The following is a 23,448-nucleotide window of genomic DNA, read 5'->3' as shown; positions in this document are numbered from 1 at the left end:
AAATAAGTTTTTCAAGTATGGCAGCACTTTTTCCCCCTACTATAAGTATGGCAATTATAATAACGGTCACATTTTATCAAATACTTTCCAAAAATTTAAATGCAATACTGGTACAAATCGTCTAGCAAAAAAAAAAAATTAACTCCCTTGCGGCGGTATCGCGGCCATTTGGAACCGTCCGAAGAGTATGGCATGGTGATGTCCATGAATGGCTGCTCGACGATGATCACCTGTGCAAAAATTAGCTTGGCACAAATGGTTGAATTGTTTTTTTTTTTAATTAATGTGTTCGCCTCAGTATGGCGGGCTGTAAGTCACACCGGAGAAGTATGGCATTACGCTACCGCCTACTTCTTTTTTATGGACTATCGGAAAATACGAGGATTTTTGTGGAACAAATCGTTCGACACTCGTATTTTATCCGACTCGTTCGACTAACGCCCACGCGATTGAGCCGCCGGTACCAGCGCTATGACCATCATTTTTCTTTCCTTCATTACATGCTTAGACCCCTGACGAACCGCCATACTGGTACAAATGACCCAGTAAAATGTGTCACTATCTCCCGGTCTATATATACTTAGGTTAGCATTTAGTTGTCTTGCTCATTGCTTGACCTACAAAGTTATTTAAGTACCTACCTACATACGTTTTTGTCACGTACTAATATAATCTTTATTGTTTTTGCCCAATAAGTTACACTAAATTGGCCTACTAACACGAAATACCTAAGATACAAGTATTATATACTTAGTTTAGGTTCTATTGATGTAAAATATGTTCGAGCCAGATTCAAATATTGCTTGCATAGAGGATTTTATATTTTGTTTACTTTTTAAAAACCATATTTGTATATGTACATTAGTGAAGTTCTATTTCAGTGTATTATGAATGTTATAATTTCGGATAATTTTAAAGAAATAAATATTATTCTTAAAATATTATTCTTAAATGTATTTTTTGCGCTAGCGTCAGAAAACCTAACATTAACACAAAATGTCACTTTATCTATGAAAAGGGACCTTTTTTTTTTTTTTTTTATTATGAATGGGCTTACTCATGGCCACAGACTAGCCGAGGCGTAGACGTGGCCTACGATGGCGCTTACGCCATTATTAACGATGCTCGATCTTATGTCGATAAATACAATGCCGCGCGACGCTGTGCGGCGTAAGCGCCATCGACAATAAGGTCTATTTTCATAGATAATGCCCCATATAGTAGTTACGATGTACTGTAGTCTCACTGTCTACTAACAAACCTGTGTTTGCAAATCATGTTTTCCCTCCCTTCCGAATGACGCGCACTCATTCTTGCTCTCTGAACTATGCCTTATTTACTGTTCTAAGAAACCGCGAGTCGAGCGCACCAGAACTGTTGAATGATACACACCAATGATCCTAGATATTCTCAACTAAATGTTTGTTTTATCGCTCACTGTAGAGCCGTCGACGCCCGGGCCGGAGGAGCCGCCCGCCGAGAGCCAGGCGGCGGCGCCGCTCAAGGACAACGGCAACTCCTCCTCGTGCGCCGTCGACCTCAAGCTGGTGTGGTTCAACTTCGCCGCGCCGCCGCGCACGCCCATCACCAAGAAGATCGACTACACCAGGTCAGTGCCGTGCAGAGGTCATATCCCTGCTCGGCTATTACAAGCACAGGTGCCATCAGCTTCGCCCGACTTGTATAGTATAGGGTGCCATAGGCCCCTGCCGGTATGTCATGTTTCGGCCGACTTTGTAGCATATACTACAGCAGGCGCCTACGCGCTTTGAACATTGGGCTACGTTCGACTTTGTAACACGGATAGCCATAGGCCTGTCATAGACGTTGTCAAAATTCGCCCGGTTTTTTGATAATAAGGTCGCCGCAGGTGTATAAGCGAGATGTGAAGGACTCTGAGCGCTTTTACTTTTTGACATGAGGGTGAAACAGGCGCGTTAGTAACATGAAGCATAAGGGCTAGTAAATGTTGAGGTGGTTTCAGACTGGACTGGAACCTGCTAAGCACGGCGTCGCCGGCCATCAACGCGTGGATGAACCCGTGCAACCGGCTCGGCATCCGCGTGGTGGCGCTGTACCGGGCGCACGCGCGGCGCCTCACAGCGACGGCGGCTAGTCTGATGGCTGCAGCGTTGGATCTGGCTCCACACCACACCCTGCCCAAGGTACGCTATCTTTAGCCCTGTCTCTAGTACCATACAGTCTACACTCCCCTCTAACTTACGCTCAAAGCCTATAATGATAGACCCTGCAAACCAAAGACCCTCACGGAGTATTCTGTACCTTTTTCAACTACGTATATCGCAGACATTTATGATGGTATCCGGGGTTTCCCTGACGGTGCCGCGATGAGAACCCTCTGAATCTTCTGGAACCTGGTTAAGGATCTGACGAACTTGGTATGACTTGGGACTGGAAGAACGACGACAGCAAGGCCACTTCTGCGGGCATTACCGGTTAATGTAATTAGATCGCAACTCTCCAGACGTACAAATCGATGCCTACGTTTTTTGGCTGACCGCGTTGTAAAATGGTATCGTAGCGACTTAAGAAATGAATGTACCTGACATAGTTTGGTTTGTGTAGAGCCGCTACGGGCGCCACACGCCGATGGCCAAGCAACTCCGCGAGGAGCCGTCGCTGCAGCTGTGCTGCGTGCTGCTGCGGTACGCGCTGCAAGCGGACGCGGCGGCGGTGCAGGCGGACCTGGCCGAGAGACATCTGCCTAAACTTTCTACCTTACGACAGGTATATTTTAACGTTCTTTCTTATAATACATATATTCCGAAACGAATGGGTGAGCTAAGTGAGGCCGTTTCGTAACATACACGGCTAGTGTTATAATATATTTTAAATTGTGTATTAATAAATTTAATAATAACGATTTTTCAGGGCGTGATAGTCCTCAGCCGTCAGTGGAAGAACATCTTATATACGCCATTACTATTGGAACACAACTACAAGAGCAAAGTTATGAAGCCCCTCAACGTGACCTTCGCTCTGCCGGAGCTCATTGAGGTTAGTGTAGGTCATATTGGTCCTTAAGTAGTTGCACTACATTATAAAATGGTGGAAATCAACATATAAAATAAGGGCATAGTGCCCCACACAAAATTCACGAATTGATTATAGCTGATCCAAAAGAAAGCTGTCAAATGTTTCCATAGGTATAGGTCGATTTACGAAAGCTGGTGCGGATTTAATGAGAATTTTGATAGTGCGGTACAGGGTACAGTACACATTTAGTTTCGTTTTGTTTACGTTTGTATCGTGCGTACAGGACTCGGTGGAAGGCTGGCAAGAGTACCAGGTGGACAACGAGGTCCTGGACGAGAACTGTCTGCTGCTGAACCTCGACACCGACAAGATCGAGGTGCCCGGTGAGTTGCTATACTTTGCCAGCACCTTTTACATTATACGATCCCTCTCAAATCTGTCCAATACTATCGTGCGGGTTGATTTTATTTAATTGTAAATTAGAACACATGCCACCTTCATTTTCTATTAGGAATGCTCGAAATTCAGGTCCGAAAAGAGGCTATATATCTAAAAATCCCTAGAGAGTAGAGAAATTTATGACGATTACGTTAATATTAGTATCTTTTTAGGGTTGCATATTTTTAAGAGGTCTCAACGACGCTAGTGACTCCTCGCACAGCACATAATTATACATCTTTTTTATGAACCGAATACCTTATTAACAGTTTAAAATTACCCCAAATAAAAGTCCTTACTGAAGAACAGAATAGACGAAGCCGTGGTAAGCTCTTAGAGCGATTTGTTTCATCTGTTAAATATTTTTTTGAGTCAATTGAAAACGCAGCAATCATAATAATGAAAATCACTATGTGTCACTTTTGTATTGTCCTATATTCGTAATATCTGTCATTTTGAATATTTCTGGTTGTTAGAAAGAGACAAAATTGTTACAAAGGTTTGTAGGAGGTCTCTAAGTTTTCTGAATAAAGGGACCGGTTAAAGTGTGTGTGTGTAGGGCGTCGGTACTGGGGCACGTTTCTGAAAATCTTGTTATAAAAAGCGATGTGTTGTAAAGCAAAAATCCGTTTCATACTATGAACAGGTAAAGGGTTGAGCCAAAATATTTGGGAGAGTATGACCAGGACTAACGGCACGTCCTTTTGCTGGATTTATTTAAAAAACACCTTTAACTGATCGTAGGTGGACCCTATGCCCTTGTAATAAGGTATACCAATCGTCTGTTAGTTGTGTCGACGGTTACTAACAGGAACACTAATTATATATAGTCAGTAAACTGTATCGACGGTACTAACGGTGTGTGTGTGTGTTGTAAGCGACGGCGGGCGCCCTCGTCCCTCGACACTCGACCTTAATACGTAGCAGTAAGGTTCACTAACGTGTGTGTGTTGTAAGCGGCGGCGGGCGGCGGCGCGAGCCCGCGGCCGCACTCGTTCCCCTCGTCCACGCCGCCATCCGGTGGGTACTGCACATGCGCCGTGTATGAGTGTGGCACCGCTTACCTACTAGCTTCTATTACTGTGTGGTGTGGCTAATAGTTACTGTTGTAAATTAAGGTAGCTTATAACTGCTAACAAAAAGGACTGACTTCATGAAACAGTTTTTAAATGCTAAGATCGCACGGTCCTCACGAGCAGTTCCACTCAACCAAATGATGCTTTCCGATGTTCGTATAAAAATACTGAAATTACTATAATATTGAGATAATTCCCTCTGTTTCTCCTTTTTCGAATACGGGGAACATACAAAAATACCAATGCATTGAGAACCTCCTTTTAAGTTTTTTTTATATATTGTCCGCCTACGCTAAGTTTGCACTGACTTCGCAGTGACAGTGTACCTATCGAAATGACAGTGCCATATTTGACATAACAGCACTTAGGTTGAAACTTAACGTGGCCGGACTTTATTGCTGTTTGTGGACTAGTTAGAGTTTAGAGTGTGGTTCGTGTGTTTTGATATTTGTATGCATGATGATATAAATAACAAACATTAGAAACTGATTTTTATGTCGTGGTTGTGTTTTTGTGTGTAGTCTAGTGTGTTATTTTAGTAAGTTGGTTTTTAAACTTTGTCAATAACACGTAACTTAATTACTAAAAAGATTTGGATTTTTTTATTCCACCCTTATATGAGGTAGCAGTGAAACAAATAAAAATAGTTGCCTGTAGTTTAAGGGCCCCCCCACATCTGGCGTCTTTCGAGCGTCGGCGTCTACAATTCTATGGCCGACGTCGACGCAACGTCGACGCAGCGTCGACGCAACTGCGCAGCGACGTCATTTTCCATAGCGCTGGACCGACGCCGACAGACGCCGACGCTCGAAAGACGCCAGATGTGGGGGGGCCCTAAAGTACAGTCGACATCAAAGATATGACTACAATTGTCGCCTTATCGCAAAGGGGTAAGGTGCAAAAGTGTAGACATATGTTTGACGTCGACTGTAACTAAATAAATGCTAACACTAAAGTTTTGTCTGAGACATACTTAGTATTTTGTAGGAAATCGTAAGTGCACTTGATGCCAAACTTCACTTTGTAGTTTGTTATTTCGTTAGGTTGACACATTCACTTCCCCCGACGCACATGTGCGTTCATCGTCATACAAGTTTGTTCCTAGGCCACGCCCCCTGGCAGTGAATGCGTTATTAATGGTCACAACACACGTAACCGTCATAACAAACGACGAATTACTAGTAGGGTCTCCATTGTTTCCCATAAAATTTTCAATGTCAAGTGAATGTATTGTTTGTCCTCATTTTCGTTAGTCATAATTAGGTATTTCTCACAAACGCGTAACCGTTCAGGAATGTCATAAAAGAAACCTTAACTATTTATAGGATAACCTTACAAAAATACTGAAAAATAACGGTTTCAGAAGTATGATTAATGATTATCAAACTGCACAACGGGACTTAATCGCGTATTTAAGTTTTAAGATTTACCTCCGACGTTTCGAGGACGGCGTTGTCCCCGTGGTCTCGGAGAAGACTGGCTCAAGTTGACATCAACATCTTCTAGCCGCGCGAGTTTTTCGAACTACCCGCACTTGGTCTTGTTTATCAGTTTGAACGTTTTGCGCACTAGGGATGTCACTCTGTCGACACACAACACTAACGATATTCGATTTATCGACTGTCGATATTCGTTTCCGCTTACATTTACTAATGACTGGATTCCATGTGGATGAGATCTTAAAACCCTCGTCCCGATTAAAATTGCAATGTTTTTTGATTTCAATGGCTTCCCGCACTTTTCTACTATAGAAATGGCGATCCGTGGAGAGGATTTTAGGGTTATGCAGCTCAAATCAAAAAACATTGCAATTTTAATCGGGACGAGGGTTTTAAGATCTCATCCACATGGAATCCAGTCATTAGTAAATGTAAGCGGAAACGAATATCGACAGTCGATAAATCGAATATCGTTAGTGTTGTGTGTCGACAGAGTGACATCCCTAGTGCGCAAAACGTTCAAACTGATAAACAAGACCAAGTGCGGGTAGTTCGAAAAACTCGCGCGGCTAGAAGATGTTGATGTCAACTTGAGCCAGTCTTCTCCGAGACCACGGGGACAACGCCGTCCTCGAAACGTCGGAGGTAAATCTTAAAACTTAAATACGCGATTAAGTCCCGTTGTGCAGTTTGATAATGTTTAATAATCGTGAAAGTTTAAATCAATGATTAATGATGTCAAACAAACGGATCTACACGTACACGAGAGCACGCGCTTGATGCACGCCCATACTCATACTCTTGTTTCTTCACTGAATGACTAATGCATATGGCACATATCTGATACGTGTTTTGTTACTGAATAAAATAATCCCCTGAACTTTAAAGTACTTTAAACCTTTAATATAGTTGCTCGTTTTTACTTAACTTCAGAGTGAGGTAAATGTTTGTGCAAGTAAGTCAGTAGAGTAGCTGCTCCGTGTCCGTTCATACAGCATGCTCATATTAAGTCATGGTGTGGTGTGTGTAGCGCGCGCGGCGGGCGGCCGCGGCAGCCTCGGGTTCCCTTCGCTACCATTTTCGACGCGCAAGCCGACATTCCATGATGACGCCATCGCTAGTGAGTATAACATCACATTACAATAGACGAAAAAAGTCAATAATAATAATACCAAGCAGAACAGATTATGTACTTTTTTAGACCAAATTATTCCGAGGCAGTACCGTACAGCGTCAGGTGCAACTCCGTAAGTCGTTTGAGGAGCGGCAGCCACTCACGCACATAGAAAAAATATTTAAGTAATTTCCTTTCGTTAATATAAAGACGCCCTTGATCACTTTACGAATTATCGCGTGAAATGACACACGACAGACTAATTTAGACATGGCCCAGTATCTAAAATTGTAACATATACATTATACATATAAAAGAAGTCGACTTCATTCAGTTCATTAGTTCCACCATAACTAATGTTGAGATTTGTGCCAGATGTTTTGTTTGACTGTTTGCTAGTTTGGCTGTATTAACAATATAAACCGAGACGCACTTTCCTGATCAAAAGTAAAGTTTCTATCGTTGCAATAAGTTTTACGGTTGGTCAGCAAAGTGTATGTTAGAGAGGCAGTGTTATTGTATGATGTTGTTGTGTGGTCAGATTACGGCACGCTGAAGGAAGAGTTCCCGGCGGTGGGCTCGAACCCGTCGCTGTACTCGCCGCACGGCTCGGACGACAACCTCGGCAGCGAGCGCGCCAGGGAGGACCTCTACCAGTGGATGGCCAAGCAGGAACCCATCAAAGTTGTAAGTACTCTCTCAAATAGGGCGTACGAATAGTTAGTTATACTAACAGTGAGCGTCCTGACTAAATTGACATCATGACAAAAAAACCTTGACACAGAGCAGCTCACTTGAATGAAAAAATATATAATCTGTGCGGGTTCGCGTTAAATGTGAAAAGTAGAGAAAATGTTTATTTTTGTATAAATGTGTAATTAAATGTTAATAGTTATATGATTGTTAAAAGTAATGTTAAAATAAAATCATGCATCGTTTCCTTTACATTCTGTAATGTTTCCCAGGAGTCTAAGACGAAGAAGCCCATGATCCCGGCCTCCAAGATGAACCCGCGCGCCATGGCGGCCTCTCTCCCGGCCTGCAGCCTCTACCCGCTCCAGGGCTCGCTGATGCTGCTGGATGCGCACCTGGTGTTCCAGCCGCTGCTGGCCGCGCTCGGCGTGTGTCCGCAGCAGGTGGCACAAGGTACATGGCGGCCTCTCTCCCGGCCTGCAGCCTCTACCCGCTCCAGGGCTCGCTGATGCTGCTGGACGCGCACCTGGTGTTCCAGCCGCTGCTGGCCGCGCTCGGCGTGTGTCCGCAGCAGGTGGCACAAGGTACATGGCGGCCTCTCTCCCGGCCTGCAGCCTCTACCCGCTCCAGGGCTCGCTGATGCTGCTGGATGCGCACCTGGTGTTCCAGCCGCTGCTGGCCGCGCTCGGCGTGTGTCCGCAGCAGGTGGCACAAGGTACATGGCGGCCTCTCTCCCGGCCTGCAGCCTCTACCCGCTCCAGGGCTCGCTGATGCTGCTGGACGCGCACCTGGTGTTCCAGCCGCTGCTGGCCGCGCTCGGCGTGTGTCCGCAGCAGGTGGCACAAGGTTAAACAAGGATCTAGAACCATGACATCCGACCCGACCTATCTCGATGCAATTAGCATTTTCTCATACTGTGTTCTGATTTCAGGCGAATCAAAGAACAAGTCCGGCGCAGAAGGCTCGAGTGCCTCGCCAGCGCTGGAGTCCCTCGGCTCCAAGCTGTCGCTGGGCGGCATGATCGACGTGTTCCGCATCGACATTGTCGTCAGCGAGCTGAAGCCGCGCCGGCACCCGCCCAAGGGGAAAGGTCAGTTTTATAGGGACGGTGCACGGCTTCTTTACTGCATCCCTTCGCGTTCGCTCCCCGTGTCTTATCTGGCAACTTTAAGCCTCAATCGGAATTAACAACTTTACATTGACACATGGAAGTTGCTGAGATAACACACTATTCTTTAAATTATACAGGTCAGCCTTCGCACATCGACATCCCCTCTGAGACGCCAGCTTTTCTCTGCGAGAAAGTGTCCATCGACGTGGACCTGAAGAAAGTGGCCGACATGGCGGTGGACGACCTCATACAGCGTCAGAATGTGCTCTATATATCGAGGGGGCAGCTTAAAAAACATATCAGCACTATGCTCAACTTCAACATCAGCGTCCGATTTATATCACAGCAGGTACATACTTCTCACATTCATGCCTGTTTTCCCATAGCACAGAGGTTGCCAAACTTTGAGAAATAGAAGCAGCTGTGAAAAAGGTAAAATTCCGTTTAAGAAGCTAATATTAGTTTGCATATTTAATTACACAAACGGGTCTACCGCGATATAATTTCATTGTTTTTACCTTTAATTCCGACGTTTCAGCTGAGTTGCACCAGCTAGCAGCAGCTAGCTAGCAGTTGAGTTGTTGTGAGTTGCCCGTTTGTGTAATTAAATATGTGTACAAAACGCGAGAGTTTAAAGTGTAATATTAGTTTGGTCTGAAAAATAGTATTTTTGGGTTAAGAGTCCAATGTTAGCAGTTGTTTTACGTGGATGCTGACTTTTACGTTTAAAACGTTCACTGTGTGGTCCAGGTGAACATGCCGCTGCTGCGGCTGCTGCACCAGATCAGCAACATGTACCAGAACGTGAAGGACACGCAGACCGAGCTGCGCGCGCAGACCAAGATCTCGCACCGCCAGAGCAAACACGCTGCTGACTCTGGTATGCTTCTGTCCTAATCGCGTGAGCCCGAGGTTGAGTGGCAAAGTTGTTTGGTGTACTATTCATACAAACTTGTCACCCGCACTCACTTATGTGCGGTCGCCAAGAGTCCTGTCTTTTGTGTTTTGACAGCAAGTTCTTGGGATTTTCCATTATATTCGCTGAACGCTACATCTATTTCTTGCACATTTATTATAAGAAACCAGTTTTATATCAATCATCAGCAAAGAGCAGAGTTTACACGTAGCACAGACACGTCAGTTTCAGACTTCCGCGAGAACCTGGTGAGCGTGTCGTCGCTCGACAAGGAGAGCCAGTTCGCCGCCCTCGACCCCAAGTGGGAGCTGCGCACGCCCACGCCCACCCCCGAGGCCGCGCCGCCGGCGCTCGCCCAGCAGAAGCTGCCCGCGGGGAAGACCAGGCCGCAGAGCTTCGCGCAGAAGCTGAGGTCCACGGGGAAGAGCGTTAAGGGGAAATTGGGTAAGTTTTTTATTTCTTTCTATCCTCCTTCAAGGAAGGAGGATGTGGATATGTTTTTGTTAATAAGTACTTAAAAGCATTGCGTTCGCGGTGTGCGGAACTATTTCAGAACTATGAAGTGTTATGTTCAGAGCTCGGCAGGGGTGAGCCATTTTGACGTCACTTATGTCAAGTGTAGATATTAATAGAGATACACCTTAGAAAGAAATATTAAAATAAAACTTTATTAATTTTTACTATCTTACTTTTTTATTATTACTTTATTAATAATTAAAGTAATATGACAATGCCTTATGTACAAATACACTTTAATAGTAGCATATGGATCTTCGAGCAACACGGAAGGGAGGCGGCATTCGCACTATTTCCCCTCTGCCGAGGTACAAGATTAGCGCGTCAATCTAATCTAGCGCGGGTAATAAAACTAGTTGCACTTGGATTTTTCACTAGACCGAGTCCAGACGCGCGCGTGAACACTGCTGCACAAAAATGCCTGTTTTATCGGTTTTTTGTTATAAAAAGAGGTCGGGGACGTCAAATTTACAAAAAGAAAGTGTTACATTTCACATGTAATATTTTTTTTTACATATACGTTTAATTACATTTAAATACAATTATTATATTTTAGTCTCAAGTAATTGTTGGATTTATCGATTTTGCTCGCTCAGTACAAATTGCGGATCGGTCGAGCGACAAATCCGACTTCTCATCTCTCAGAATACAATGACATACTTCAACGGAAATGTGTTAGTGTGCGTGTTGTGACACTAGTCACTCGTCCGTACACAAAAAGAGATCGAGGTTTGCAAGATCTGTCTTTGACGTGTGTCATTTTGTATGTATTTGTGTCGTCATTACAGAGGGCCTACCGCGAACCACGTTCGATGTGTTGCCTCCCTGTCACACTTACGTATGAATTTACAAGTGCCATAGAGAGGCAACACGTCGAACGTGGTTCGCGGTAGGGCCTCAGATTGAATTTTGTATGTAAGTGTGTGAGAAGTGCCACTGTGTGCACCTTCCCCCCGCGAAAAATGGCAGAAAGATTTTTACGGTGAGATATCGCTTGGGCCCCTCCCTTCCGACGTGTCGGAAGCCGGTGTTGCTCGAAGATATGGATGGATAAACATATTATTTGAAGAGGTTTTACTAAAAAATTCTTGCTACAAAATTAATTTTTATTTTAATGGCGACGTAAAAATCGTAGCGGAAGGCAGCCTAAATAAAATATTTTTTTTTAGTTATTAAATTACACCACATATACCATCGAATGACAAGGCATGTCCATGTTGTGCAAACTCTGAAAACAGCTCATCCCCGCCGAGCTCTGGTTATGTTATTTATTTATTTATTTATACAAGCAATGTCAAACGGCTATGAAAGATTTGTTTTACTTTTTAAATAGAGTCTGTGCGGAAAGAGAAGAGTCGTGGCAGAAACGGGAACTAACATTTTAAATTTTATATGGCAATCAAACCTTTGACACCTGTCTTGTAAAAAGTAAACAAACTTCTGTCATTGTATATTTTTATTAACAAAAACCGCAAGTTTTATGTATATAATATTTTCAAAACACGATAAAACCGTACATAAAACCACAAGGAAAATTATATTTAACATTGTTCGGTTTTGTCAGCGGGAAGAAAACGGCTAAAAGCCGACTATCGACTTAGTCGCGGAACGTGTTTCCGCTATTCGCGGGTATTGATGTTGTATTTAATATTAAATAATTACTTACCTATTTAATAAGCCCCCTAAGTAACTTGTCTCCGGTACATAATCGGTAAGTATATTCATTCAAAATATATAAATTTTCATAAATATGCAGGTCATTCATGATCTTTAAAATAACTGACAAATAGTCTTGATACTTGCCATTTTATGCATATTTATATGTAATTTCTTTTTCAGGATTGTGTAAAAGTACCTACGGTATCTCGAATAAAAGACCGCTAAGTAGGTGATATGCAAGAATTCGTAATCTACGTGCCGGATTCAAGCACATCCAGTTCAGATGAAGATAGTTCTATGAGTGTCCCTGGTTGTTCTGAAGCTAGCTCAAACATAAGTGACATTGAATATTTTAATTCTGAGATCGATTACAAAGAATAAAACTTTTTCTAATAAAATATTTCTTTATTTGTAGGTTCTGTTAGTTACGAAATTATATTTCATATTTAGCAGTGACTTTTCGGCGAAGTAAAATATCGTGAGATGAGAGAACCGGACATATCCCAATAAGGCCTACCTACTTATGCACTATTTTTATTCATATTCATATTTATTATTAACCTTTTAACCGCCAGCAATTTTTGATCGAGCGTGCTGGTGCCGCCACCGACAGTAATTGTACCACGCAGAGTAAGGTTGGCATAGTTACGGGAGTTAAAAATGTGCTGTAAAAACCAAATCAGATCTTTGTCTTATTTATCAGACTGTGGCGAAATGAGCTGGATATGTAATGTCTTATATATCAGACTCTGGCGGTTAAAGGGTTAATAATGTACACATACATTACAAGTCAAGTTTACAATGGGTGAAATATATCCCAGATAAAATTACAGTTCTATTGCCCAATTTCTACCCGATCTACCCGGTTTTAATAACTGTTGGACTGCACAGATTAGGCATGAAATAGCACTGGCGCGCCCTCAAATCCCACGACTCTTCTCTTTCCGCACAGACTCTATCATCACAGAGCCAATTAATTATAGGTACTCGCATGTAGAAACTGAATATATTATTATTATTTTATAAATAAATAAATAAATATTATAGGACATTTTTACACAAATTGACTAAGCCCCACGGTAAGTTCAAGAAAGCTTGTGTTGTGGGTACTCAGACAATGATATATATAATATATAAATACTTAAATACATATAAAACAACCATGACTCAGGAACAAATATCTGTATCATCATACAAATAAATGCTCTTACCAGGATTCGAACCCGGGACCATCGGCCTCACAGGCAGGGTCACTACCCACTAGACCAGACCGGTCGTCGTATTATAACGTATTATAACACGTTACACATTACACGCAATGATATCAAAGCACAGTATGAGTTAGAGCCTACTACCTTAATTAGAACAGATTTTTTTTTATTAGAGGATCACGGCTAAGTTTTCAGCTTTCCAGCTTACTTCTCGTGGTCACTTTTTGTAGGGGGGGGTGGGGCGTTTCTAGCATTTTCATTTAGTTTCGTCAGCATTGACGGGCTAGAAGTAATCGCACGGGACGGATTCGGCTCTCGAACCGTAGCTCGAGTTCTCCGTGTTAGAAAGTAATGGCACCGGGACCTCGAGAGTATAGCGCCAGCTCGATCTACCCCGTGCGGTGCTGAGTCGGTGGTTCCGTTCGGCAGGCTACAGCTCGCTGAGCGAGGGCGCGCACACGCCGCACGGCGCGCGCGAGGCGGGCGCGGAGGCGCGGCGGCGGGCGCCCCTCCCCCTCCCCCTCCCCGCCCTCCCCGCCCTCCCCGCCCTCCCCGACGACGGCTCGCTGGCGCCGCGCTGCTGGCGCACCGTCTACTCGCTGCTCAGTCTCTACGCGGACATGCCGGACGCGCACACTATCACACACAGGTACGTGACAGTTATGAAATGAAATGAAAAATATTTATTTCGAGCAACTATGGACTCATACAGATTTGTTAGTAAACTTACGTTCCTAATGTTAGTACCTAATTAACTATTACAATATATATACACTGCTAGAAACATGCATTTCGCAGCAGTGTCTCATATACGGGCAGTCAAGTCTGTCCGCTATCACACACAGGATAGGGTTGGGGCTGGCCCGCACCCGGCGCACCAGGGATGTGCATCGTTTGCGCATAGTCGCATAAAAGCAGTCCACGCGCGCTTCAGCGAACATCCCTGATACGCTGCAGAAACGAGGCAGCCCCATCAATACCCGGAAAGCGTTGTTGTATTGGATCCGGAGGGCCCCGTAGGCTCGCTGCGTATAGAACCTCCATAGGCTGCACGTATACAGGGAAGTACAGTACGTTTTAAATAAGGTAAGTTTTACCTCCCTTGTACATCGCGCAAACCTACGGGAAATCATATTTGCCCTAACCGACAGAGCCCTCCGTTATTAAGTTATGTCTCTGTTTACGCTGTCCTCTCATGGGCTACCAAAAAATATGTAGAGCTAGCTGGAATGTCCTCTGTTAGAGTCGGCCAAAAGGTCTAACCGAAATCCCATAGTGAAACTGCCCCTGGCTGAAATGTATACCTTTCTTAGGCGCGTTTATTTGTCTTATTATAAGATATCGTTTTACCAAATTTCAAGCCTAGAATCCCCTTGGTTTGACAAAAAAAAAATTTTTAATCCGTTTTTTTTTTTTTGTAGCTAAACTATTAGTGGTCTAAGCCTTTATAAACAAGTTACAATCTTGATTTTTTTTTTGAAAATACTACTATTAAATGCATATAACATCCAAATTTCAAAACAATAGAACCACTAGTTTAGCTACAAAAAAATTATAACGATTTAAAAAAACCAAGGGGATTCTAGGCTTGAAATTTGGTAAAACGATATCTTATAATAAGACAAATAAACGCGCTTAGGAAAGGTATACATTTCAGCCAGGGGCAGTTTCACTATGGGATTGCGGCTAGACCCCTTACCTGAACTGATTTGACACGCGACAGTCGTAACTATAAAAATTTGACATGGTACTTTCATACTTTGTCACCGCATTTTTTTAGATATGACATGATGATGACATTTAGGACATGAGTTAATGAATAGATTTTGTATGGATATCTCGAATCCGTTAAATTTTAATTAAAAATTCTCTGTGTCAGGTTCTCAGTGACGACGGAGCTGCCAGAACAGTACCGAACGGGCCGCCCCGCTCGGCCCAGCTCCCGGGAACAGAACACCAGCAACTCTTCGTCCAGCGGCGCGGGGATGGGCATCGTCGTCATGGGAGTCGCTAGGTAACTACCCCCTCAGCTGTGGGAGATGAATATGGCCGCTCCCCCTCATCTGTGGCAGCCTAAGGGGTCTGCTCCACAGACAGGGTTTCTAGGTCCACGTGCAAGTGGAAAATTGCGATTTATTCCGTTTTTTACAATGATACAGTCTATAGTTTGAATTTTTTCTGCCCTTTATTTAATTATCTAGCTGCTACTTAAAATTACGACCATTAAACTAACATAAAATAACTGTACAGTCGAATTCAAATTATAGGTACCGAAATGTATCTTTCATTTTCTATTGTAATAAAAAAATAAACAGTTTTTAGGCGTATCTGTTACTCTAATTATGTACATAATGTAATCATACACATAAAAAAAACATAAAATGTCAGGCTTATCAATTAAATACATGATATATACAATTTCAAAACTTTATTGAAATTATGTCTGCCCTAGAAATGGCGCACGTAAATAACTTTCTAATTACATGCATTGTGGAGTCCTACCACACCCTATGTAATAATTTTATACATAAATAAGAAATTTAAGTTGCAAACTATCTGTGGCCAAAGTAATAGTAATGCAGGTGCAATAGATATATGGTAAGAAATGTTTAAAAAATGCTTTCATTTATTCATGCACCATTGATAGCCCACAAAATGTTGAAAAATCACAGCAACCAGCAGCCTTAATCCAAAGAAATTCCGTTTCTCAGGATATTAATGAAACAATATTTAATAATAAATAATCGCACTTGTTCTTATTAAACAAAAAACATCTAAAAACTTGATCTGAAAACGAGACAAATATAGACCAAATCACATCTATATGGTTTGATTAATATGGACATACCTAGACCGTAAGAGCAATAAAGGGATATTTCAGAATGTGTGAAGAGTAACACCTAAAATCTTAGTAGCAAACCCCACCACCATCATTATTATCATCATCATCATCACTGTCGCCTAGTACCCATATTAAAAGCCTTGCATAATTAATTTATATTAAATTTTTTATACTCGTCAATCTCAGTATAAAGACTTCATGGACCAAACTATAATCTTACAAATTAAATGTCCAGCCCTTGCTCTCACTCATTACAGTTGCGCTGAGCTGTGTTATTATAGCCTATGTGGAAAGAGAAGTATCGTAGAATTAGTTAGTAAGTGGAATGTCCATGCTATGCAAACGTGCGTTAGTAACATGACAGCGCCATCTGTGGCGACAGCCTGGCAGGTGCTCGTCCAGTCTGTTGCGACAGCCCGAGAGGTTATGTGCCGACCGTTATTTAGTTTGATAGCTATTATTCACTTTAAACAGATTTTAAACTAATTTCATTGTATTTAATATAATCTATATGAACTACGACATATTATGATTGTTTTGAGACATAGTAAAACTTATACAAATATGTAATAAGAAACCGAGTAAGAAAATTTCGGCTATGACTTGGCATGTCATTTCTTCACACCTTTAGCACTTATATTATTCTAAAAACACACCCAAACATAATATTAACAAAAGTTTACTGACATTTCCTCAGCTTTTTAAAGGTTTCACCATAAAAATCCACAATTTTACTATAACAACACGTAACATCCTACTCGTCACAGTGGCTGTTTTTGACTGACGAAAGTTAACGACTTTTTCAACCGTTGAACATTCAAATGTTCGCTTGCTAGCTGTCTTGCTTCATTCACTCCACGATTAAATATGTCAGAGCGAGTTAAACATATGTTTCACTGATATTTTACCTTAAGTTTAGGCGCCAATTATGCGAACCTGGCAGGTTGAGCCACAGATAAACCGCCAATTTTATGACCGCCTGAAAGGCGCTCCCACAGTTGAGGGGCTACATAAAAAAACAACGGGTTGCACTCCGGGAGTGCCGACAGAAGTGAAAACTCAGTGACTAGTCCAAAATGTCTGCAGCACTATGTATAATTGACCCATCCTCCTTTCTATTGAAAAACTTTAGTTCCGAAATTGCTGGCCAGTGAGCTTAAATTTGTAGCGTTAATTGTTTAAAATTGTAAAGTTACCTTGCAGACCTCGCATCTATAGTACATTATTGTCGAGGCTCGGAAGTAGCTACTTGCAGGCTGAGGATTCGTTTTAAACGGACGACCGTCCGTTTAATTGAATCCGAAGCCAGCAAGTAGCCTTCCAGCCGAGGCATATATAGTGCTTTTCTCAAAAATGGTGCAAGAAATATAAATATCATTTAAATATTTTACAAAACCAACGTTCTTACGTATATATTTTCACAGAAAAAAGCCCTTGCCGCCTTTTTAATTTTTAATAAAAAAAATATAAGTGTATTTTTCTGCCGAAAATATGCCAACCTATTTGAGACAGCTAAATAGTCGCGGTACTAATCATCTGTTTGGCTGTTTGATGGGCCTGTGCCTTCATTTGATATGGTCATTTCAACTTTTAAAAAGTTTGGAACTCGACAAATAATGGAATTTGTATGCAACATTGCAGTCCCAAAATCGAGACTGCAATGTTTTTAACTTTTTAATTTTTTCTGACCATAAACTACGCGCTTCGTGACCTATTTTTTAGACGGCAAAGTCGACTTTGCCGTCCATTTTTAGGGTTCCGTACCCAAAGGGTAAAACGGGACCCTATTACTAAGACTTCGCTGTCCGTCCGTCCGTCTGTCACCAGGCTGTATCTCACGAACCGTGATAGCTAGACAGTTGAAATTTTCACAGATGATGTATTTCTGTTGCCGCTATAACAACAAATACTAAAAACAGAATAAAATAAAGATTTAAATGGGGCTCCCATACAACAAACGTGATTTTTGATCAAAGTTAAGCAACGTCGGGAGGGGTCAGTACTTGGATGGGTGACCGTTTTTTTTTTTGCTTTTTTTTTATTTTTTTTTGCATTATGGTACGGAACCCTTCGTGCGCGAGTCCGACTCGCACTTGCCCGGTTTTTGAGAAAAATATATTTGTTCATGATGTTTTGAGTTTTATTCACCAGACTAGAGTTCACTTTTATTAGCGATTTCATCAAGATGTAGCTTTATTGAACTATATTTGAGTGATATAAAGTTAGAAGGTAGCTGTGAGATTCTCGTATTTCAAGCCCGTACAAGATTAGAATATTGAGCTTTATTGCTTAATATAAAAGTCCAGTTTTAAATAATTGACCTGATTATGATACGTTATGACTAAAGTTCTTTGGTGAATAACATTGTCCGTGACATATGACGTCAGCGTTACGTTACGCGTTACGCTGAATCGAGTTTATCATTTTTTCCCCACCTCAAAAAGTGCTCAGCGCCGCTAAAGAAGTTTTCAGTTCAAAAATTGCTTCGGTTAAGGTGGTTCGCCTAGGTTACTCAAAACTTAACTCTCGCTAGATGGCACCACTTTTGCAAAATTTCAGGTTTTATTTTTTTGTGAAATGGTCATGGTATTTGTATACTTAAAAGTATGTTTCGCGCACTCTTTAAATAAATATTGAACAATTAAAGTAAACATTGAATACTTCATTGTGCAAAAACCACCTTTTTAATTCGACGGAGTGTTGCTGTCACGCTTTTTCCTAGTATTACTCACACATGCAAAGAGTGTTTCCGTGATCCTTGTAGTAGACAATTTCACACAACGTAAGTATGTTGCATTGCAATAGCGTAACGGTATGTTCGTGGAAATAACTACGTGCAAGAGGATTGGGGTTCAAGACTGGTGCGAGTAGGTAATTTCTTTTTGTTTCTCCTTTGTGCTTACCTTTAAACGAGCAATTATTATATATATGTTACTGTAAAAGCCCGAAGTACGGCAAAACCTAGGATTTACCGGTAAAACCTAGGTTTTACCGATGCCGATCGGTAAAAGCCCGAAATGTTAAATCTTACTAGTTTACTTCGGGCTTTTACCAACACCGATATGGTAAATCCTAGGTCTTACCACGGCAACCGGTAAAGTTTGAATCATGCACTGATTCTTGAGATTATTAGATGAAAAGTAGGTAGGTTTGGATCTCCCGGTTCTGCTGAAGGTGAAAGAGAACTCTACTAGCCTGCATCGTGGCTAGGCACCCAGGTTTAGGTATAGTTAACTTTAAAACCGAATCTGCAGCTGGCCACTTTATTGAGTAATAGAAACGCGTTCCGTATGTGTTTCGCTTTCCAGATGACCAGGGTGCCTAGCCAAGGTGCCAATGGTTTACGCTCCGTAGCGACTGAAGCGCAGCCGTGTCTGTCGCATTAATATGGCAGAGTGATAGAGAGAGGTATTACCCTAACGTTCGCTACGGAGCGAACGACTGGCATCATGGCTAGGCACCCAGATTTAGGTATAGTTAAGATTACCGCCGAATCTGCAGCTGGCCACTGTATTGAGTAATAGAAAAGCGTTCCGTATGTGTTTCGCTTTCCAGATGACCAGGGTGCCTAGCCAAGATGCCAATGGTGTACGCTCCGTAGCGAACGAAGCGCAACCGTGTCTGTCGCATTAATATGACAGAGTGATAGAGAGAGGTATTACCCTAACGTTCGCTACGGAGCGAACGACTGGCATCTTGGCTAGGCACCCAGATTTAGGTATAGTTAAGTTTACCGCCGAATCTGCAACTGGCCACTGTATTGAGTAATAGAAACGCGTTCCGTATGTGTTTCGCTTTCCAGATGACCAGGGTGCCTAGCCAAGGTGCCAATGGTTTACGCTCCGTAGCGACCGAAGCGCAGCCGTGTCTGTCGCATTAATATGGCAGAGTGATAGAGACAGGTATTACCCTAACGTTCGCTACGGAGCGAACGACTGGCATCTTGGCTAGGCACACAGATTTAAACGCTTTTTAAAAATCAAAAAACTATTACTTATGAAAGCAGAAGAATATAAATGATCGTATTTGATTTATAATTGTTACATATTTGCCGTAACTTATTTTTAAAATGTGTTTTTCAATTAAAAGACACGTCAAGATTGTTTACCTTATTTCTAATGCTAAAAAAAACAAACTATAGTAATAATTGTGTTTTTCATTCATAGACAAAATCCATTATTTTATCCACAGGAAATTTTATATATCTCTTTTTTATTGCAGTGAGGATGTCCTGATTGTAAAAATAAGAGAGATTAGGTAGAGTATAATTTCTAATTTTCTTTGTCAAAAATAAACGAATACGTGTAGCCCATACCATACTTAATCAATCGATTTATGATAATAAGAAAAATTAAATAAAAATAAAAAAACAATACGAAATTTAGATGTAACAAAAATACAAAAAGTTATGTTCCAGCATACAATTGACTGGGGATCGAACCGGGAATCTTCCGTTTGTAAGCAAAAAAGCGACTGTTTGCATAACACGCCATGATAGTTCTTAGTTAAGCTGACGAACTTCGGGTATTTATTCTCGCTTAGGTCAATTAAGTACCTGTCAAACGTCAGTGTCAACAAAATTGCACTAAACATGACGGCACTCCAAATTCGCGCCGTGGTCAGCCCGGCAACGTCGGAAATGGTATGGCAACGTCGCAAATGTATCTGTACACGACATTTGTGACACACACATACGTAAAATTGATGAAAATTTAACTATGATTTTTGCATGATTTCTGTATGAAACATTGTTTTCCTGTTAATTTCGCGCAAACGAATATTCGAAGGAAGATAAATGCGGAAATATTTATGTACTAATAGTGTGTAGTTACTTAATGAGCTTTGATTGAATTTTGTATGAAAATCGAACCACCTTAAGTATCAAAATTACTTTTGCTGAGTTTGTAAATTTTAACTACTTCCGTAATCGGACTTTAGATATTCCCTTGATTTTCAGGATCCATCGAACCCGACTCCTGGCGTCCCTGTCCGGCTTGAAGCTGGAGGCGGAGATCACGTCGCTGCACGCCTCCCTGCAGGCGTCCCGCGCGCGCCAGTGGTCGCTCACGGGCGTGGTGGGCCGCAGCATGATCGTGCTGCTCGAGGGCGTGGCTCCTAACCATCAGTGAGTGCGAACGGCCCTTAACCATCGCAGGCGTCTTATGTTCTTAAACGTTTGGGTCAACAACCGAAGTGAACAAACGACGTGGCAATTCGCTGCGGAAAATGTGCTCTTTCTCGTCCTCGATTGCGGTCTGAAAAACTGCCTTCCGGGAGCGGCGGCGGCGCGGGTTCCTAGGAGCGTTCCCATCGTTTCCCGCTCACCGCTCGCTCGGTGGCCTAGCGGGAGCCGGCTTTCGAACCGCCCCCGTTTTAAACTTTTTTTTTGCATCAACAGGACCGTGGTGCGAGTGTCGGTCGGCAAATCTCAGGCGCTGTACTCGTGGGAGGCGGGGCGGGGCGGGTCGGGCGCGGCCGCGCTCGTGACGGTGGGCGGCGTGCGCGTGGACCTGCCGCAGCACCCCGTGGCGCTGCACGGCGTCATGACGCGCTCCAGCCGCCAGCTGTCGTGCACGCTGCAGGAGCTGGGCGTGACGCGCGCGGCGTCGCGCACGTCGCGCGGCGCGGAGGCGGACGAGGAGGCGGCGGCGGCCCCGCCCGGCCCCGCCCCGCGCGCCGCCGCGCCGCCGCCCCGCGCCGCGCCGCTGCTGCCCGCGCCCCGGGTGCAGTTCAAAGTCGGCCTGCAGGTATGTCACGCCGCGTTACTCTGTCGCGTGCCGGCCGGCCGGCGGCCGCGTGCGCCTCGTGGCGCGGAGGAGGCGTCGCCGGGGCCGGCGCGCGAGCCCGCACCCTCCGTTCTCCTCTGCGGGTCGCATAACTCGTAACGAGTTTTGTGAAATTTTACGAGTAAATTAAATAATTACCTACATGATATAATGGCCCCTTACATTTTTTCAAAACGGAGGAGCCCGGCGAGGTCCCCGGCCCGCGGAACCGCTAATTTAGTTTTTTGTTTCTCTCGTGCGTGCCACGGTGCCGTAAAACATAATTATTTCGTTGTTGTTTATTGAGGTAGCAAAAATAAAAGAATTAACAAAATAATTAAACTAAAAATTAAAATTAAAACTAAAACTAAACTCTAACAACTATATACACATATTTACAGATAAAAAATTCAACGTCAATTATTTCGTTTACTTTATTTTCTTTATACCCACTTAAAAATACTTGTCTACTATATAAACTGAACACTCGCCTTTTCATGTTCAGAGTCTCAGCATCACGGCGGCTCTGCTGCCGTCGCTGCAGGCGCAGTACAAGATGGAGCACGTGCAGAGTTCGGGCGTCACCGGACGGAAGGCGCATTTTACAGTAGACCTACCGCAACACTCGCTCAGCTTCGTCACTAAGCTGCAGGTGAGATGACGTCACATCTGAACGAGACGGTTTACTAATGAATCGACCAAAAACGTTTCCCAAAGTATCACACCCCGAACTATTTTATCATTTTCCAAAAAAACATCTGGCAAAACAAGCTTTGGTCGAGCTTCATTTTAACAAGTATTATTTATAGTTCGTTTTTTTTAGCATTAGAAAGAACTTCAAAGAAGGTAAGCGATCTTGGAATGTCTTTTAATTGAAAAACGATTTTTAAAAATCAATAACTATTACTTATGAAAGCAGAAGAATATAAATGATCGTATTAGATTCATAATTGTTACATATTTGCCGTAACTTATTTTTAAAATGTGTTTTTCAATTAAAAGACACATCAAGATTGTTTACCTAATTTCTAATGCTAAAAAAAACGAAGTATAAGTCAAATGTATTGTTAGGCTTATAACTATTTAACATTTCCCAAAATATTTCATGGAATACGATTTACATTCCAATAGAGAGACTAGTATTTTTATTTGAATAAATGAAATACCAGCTATTAATTTTGACAGATCACCAGATTAACCTAAATGTATCATCTGCAATGATATCATTTATCTCCCGTCTCCGTCCCATGTTTAAAACTGGAGCCGCGTGTGTTGTCAGGTGTCGGAAGCGAACATCCCGTCGTCAGCCATCGTGGCGCTCCCCGCCGCTCACGTGGCCGCCCGTGTTTTAGAAGATGCACCCAACGGGCAGGTATGAATCGTTTAATTTTATTACCTGCTAGGCAAGTCTGTCCTGGTCATACGACAGTTTTCTTGTATGTGCCGTGATGTCAGTGTTCCGCTATATCCTGGAGCTCGGACTCCAACACGCCCTGTGATGGAGTGACGTTGTTGGTGCAGGAGGCGCTCGAGCCGGGCGCGGTGCTGCGCGCCGGGCGCTACCTGTCCGCGACGGCCGACATCGGCCTCTTCGAGCACACGCTCTCCACCGACCTGCTCAACCATCTCGTCTTCGTGCAAAAGGTTTTCATGAAAGTAAGGACATGTTTT

General features: G+C 42.9%; 1 protein-coding gene across 1 annotated transcript in view; it reads left to right on the top strand.

The window, feature by feature from the left end:
- The window catches only part of LOC134664071 (bridge-like lipid transfer protein family member 1), a 99,130-nt gene that overhangs the window by 17,089 nt on the left and 58,593 nt on the right, over positions 1-23,448 (top strand). Inside the window, exons 8-26 of the mRNA XM_063520662.1 lie at positions 1,444-1,609; positions 1,985-2,165; positions 2,587-2,748; positions 2,893-3,018; positions 3,281-3,380; positions 6,981-7,070; positions 7,606-7,751; positions 8,030-8,210; positions 8,689-8,847; positions 9,006-9,217; positions 9,619-9,748; positions 10,010-10,228; positions 13,600-13,819; positions 15,050-15,184; positions 20,970-21,137; positions 21,411-21,759; positions 22,283-22,429; positions 23,057-23,149; positions 23,302-23,433. Of these exons, the coding sequence (XP_063376732.1) occupies positions 1,444-1,609; positions 1,985-2,165; positions 2,587-2,748; positions 2,893-3,018; positions 3,281-3,380; positions 6,981-7,070; positions 7,606-7,751; positions 8,030-8,210; positions 8,689-8,847; positions 9,006-9,217; positions 9,619-9,748; positions 10,010-10,228; positions 13,600-13,819; positions 15,050-15,184; positions 20,970-21,137; positions 21,411-21,759; positions 22,283-22,429; positions 23,057-23,149; positions 23,302-23,433 (3,116 nt within the window). The remainder of the gene's footprint in view (positions 1-1,443; positions 1,610-1,984; positions 2,166-2,586; positions 2,749-2,892; positions 3,019-3,280; positions 3,381-6,980; positions 7,071-7,605; positions 7,752-8,029; positions 8,211-8,688; positions 8,848-9,005; positions 9,218-9,618; positions 9,749-10,009; positions 10,229-13,599; positions 13,820-15,049; positions 15,185-20,969; positions 21,138-21,410; positions 21,760-22,282; positions 22,430-23,056; positions 23,150-23,301; positions 23,434-23,448) is intronic.

Source organism: Cydia fagiglandana, chromosome 4, assembly GCF_963556715.1.
Source record: "Cydia fagiglandana chromosome 4, ilCydFagi1.1, whole genome shotgun sequence".
Classification (NCBI taxonomy): Eukaryota; Metazoa; Arthropoda; class Insecta; order Lepidoptera; family Tortricidae; genus Cydia; species Cydia fagiglandana.
This window is presented reverse-complemented; position numbering and strand designations above follow the sequence as displayed.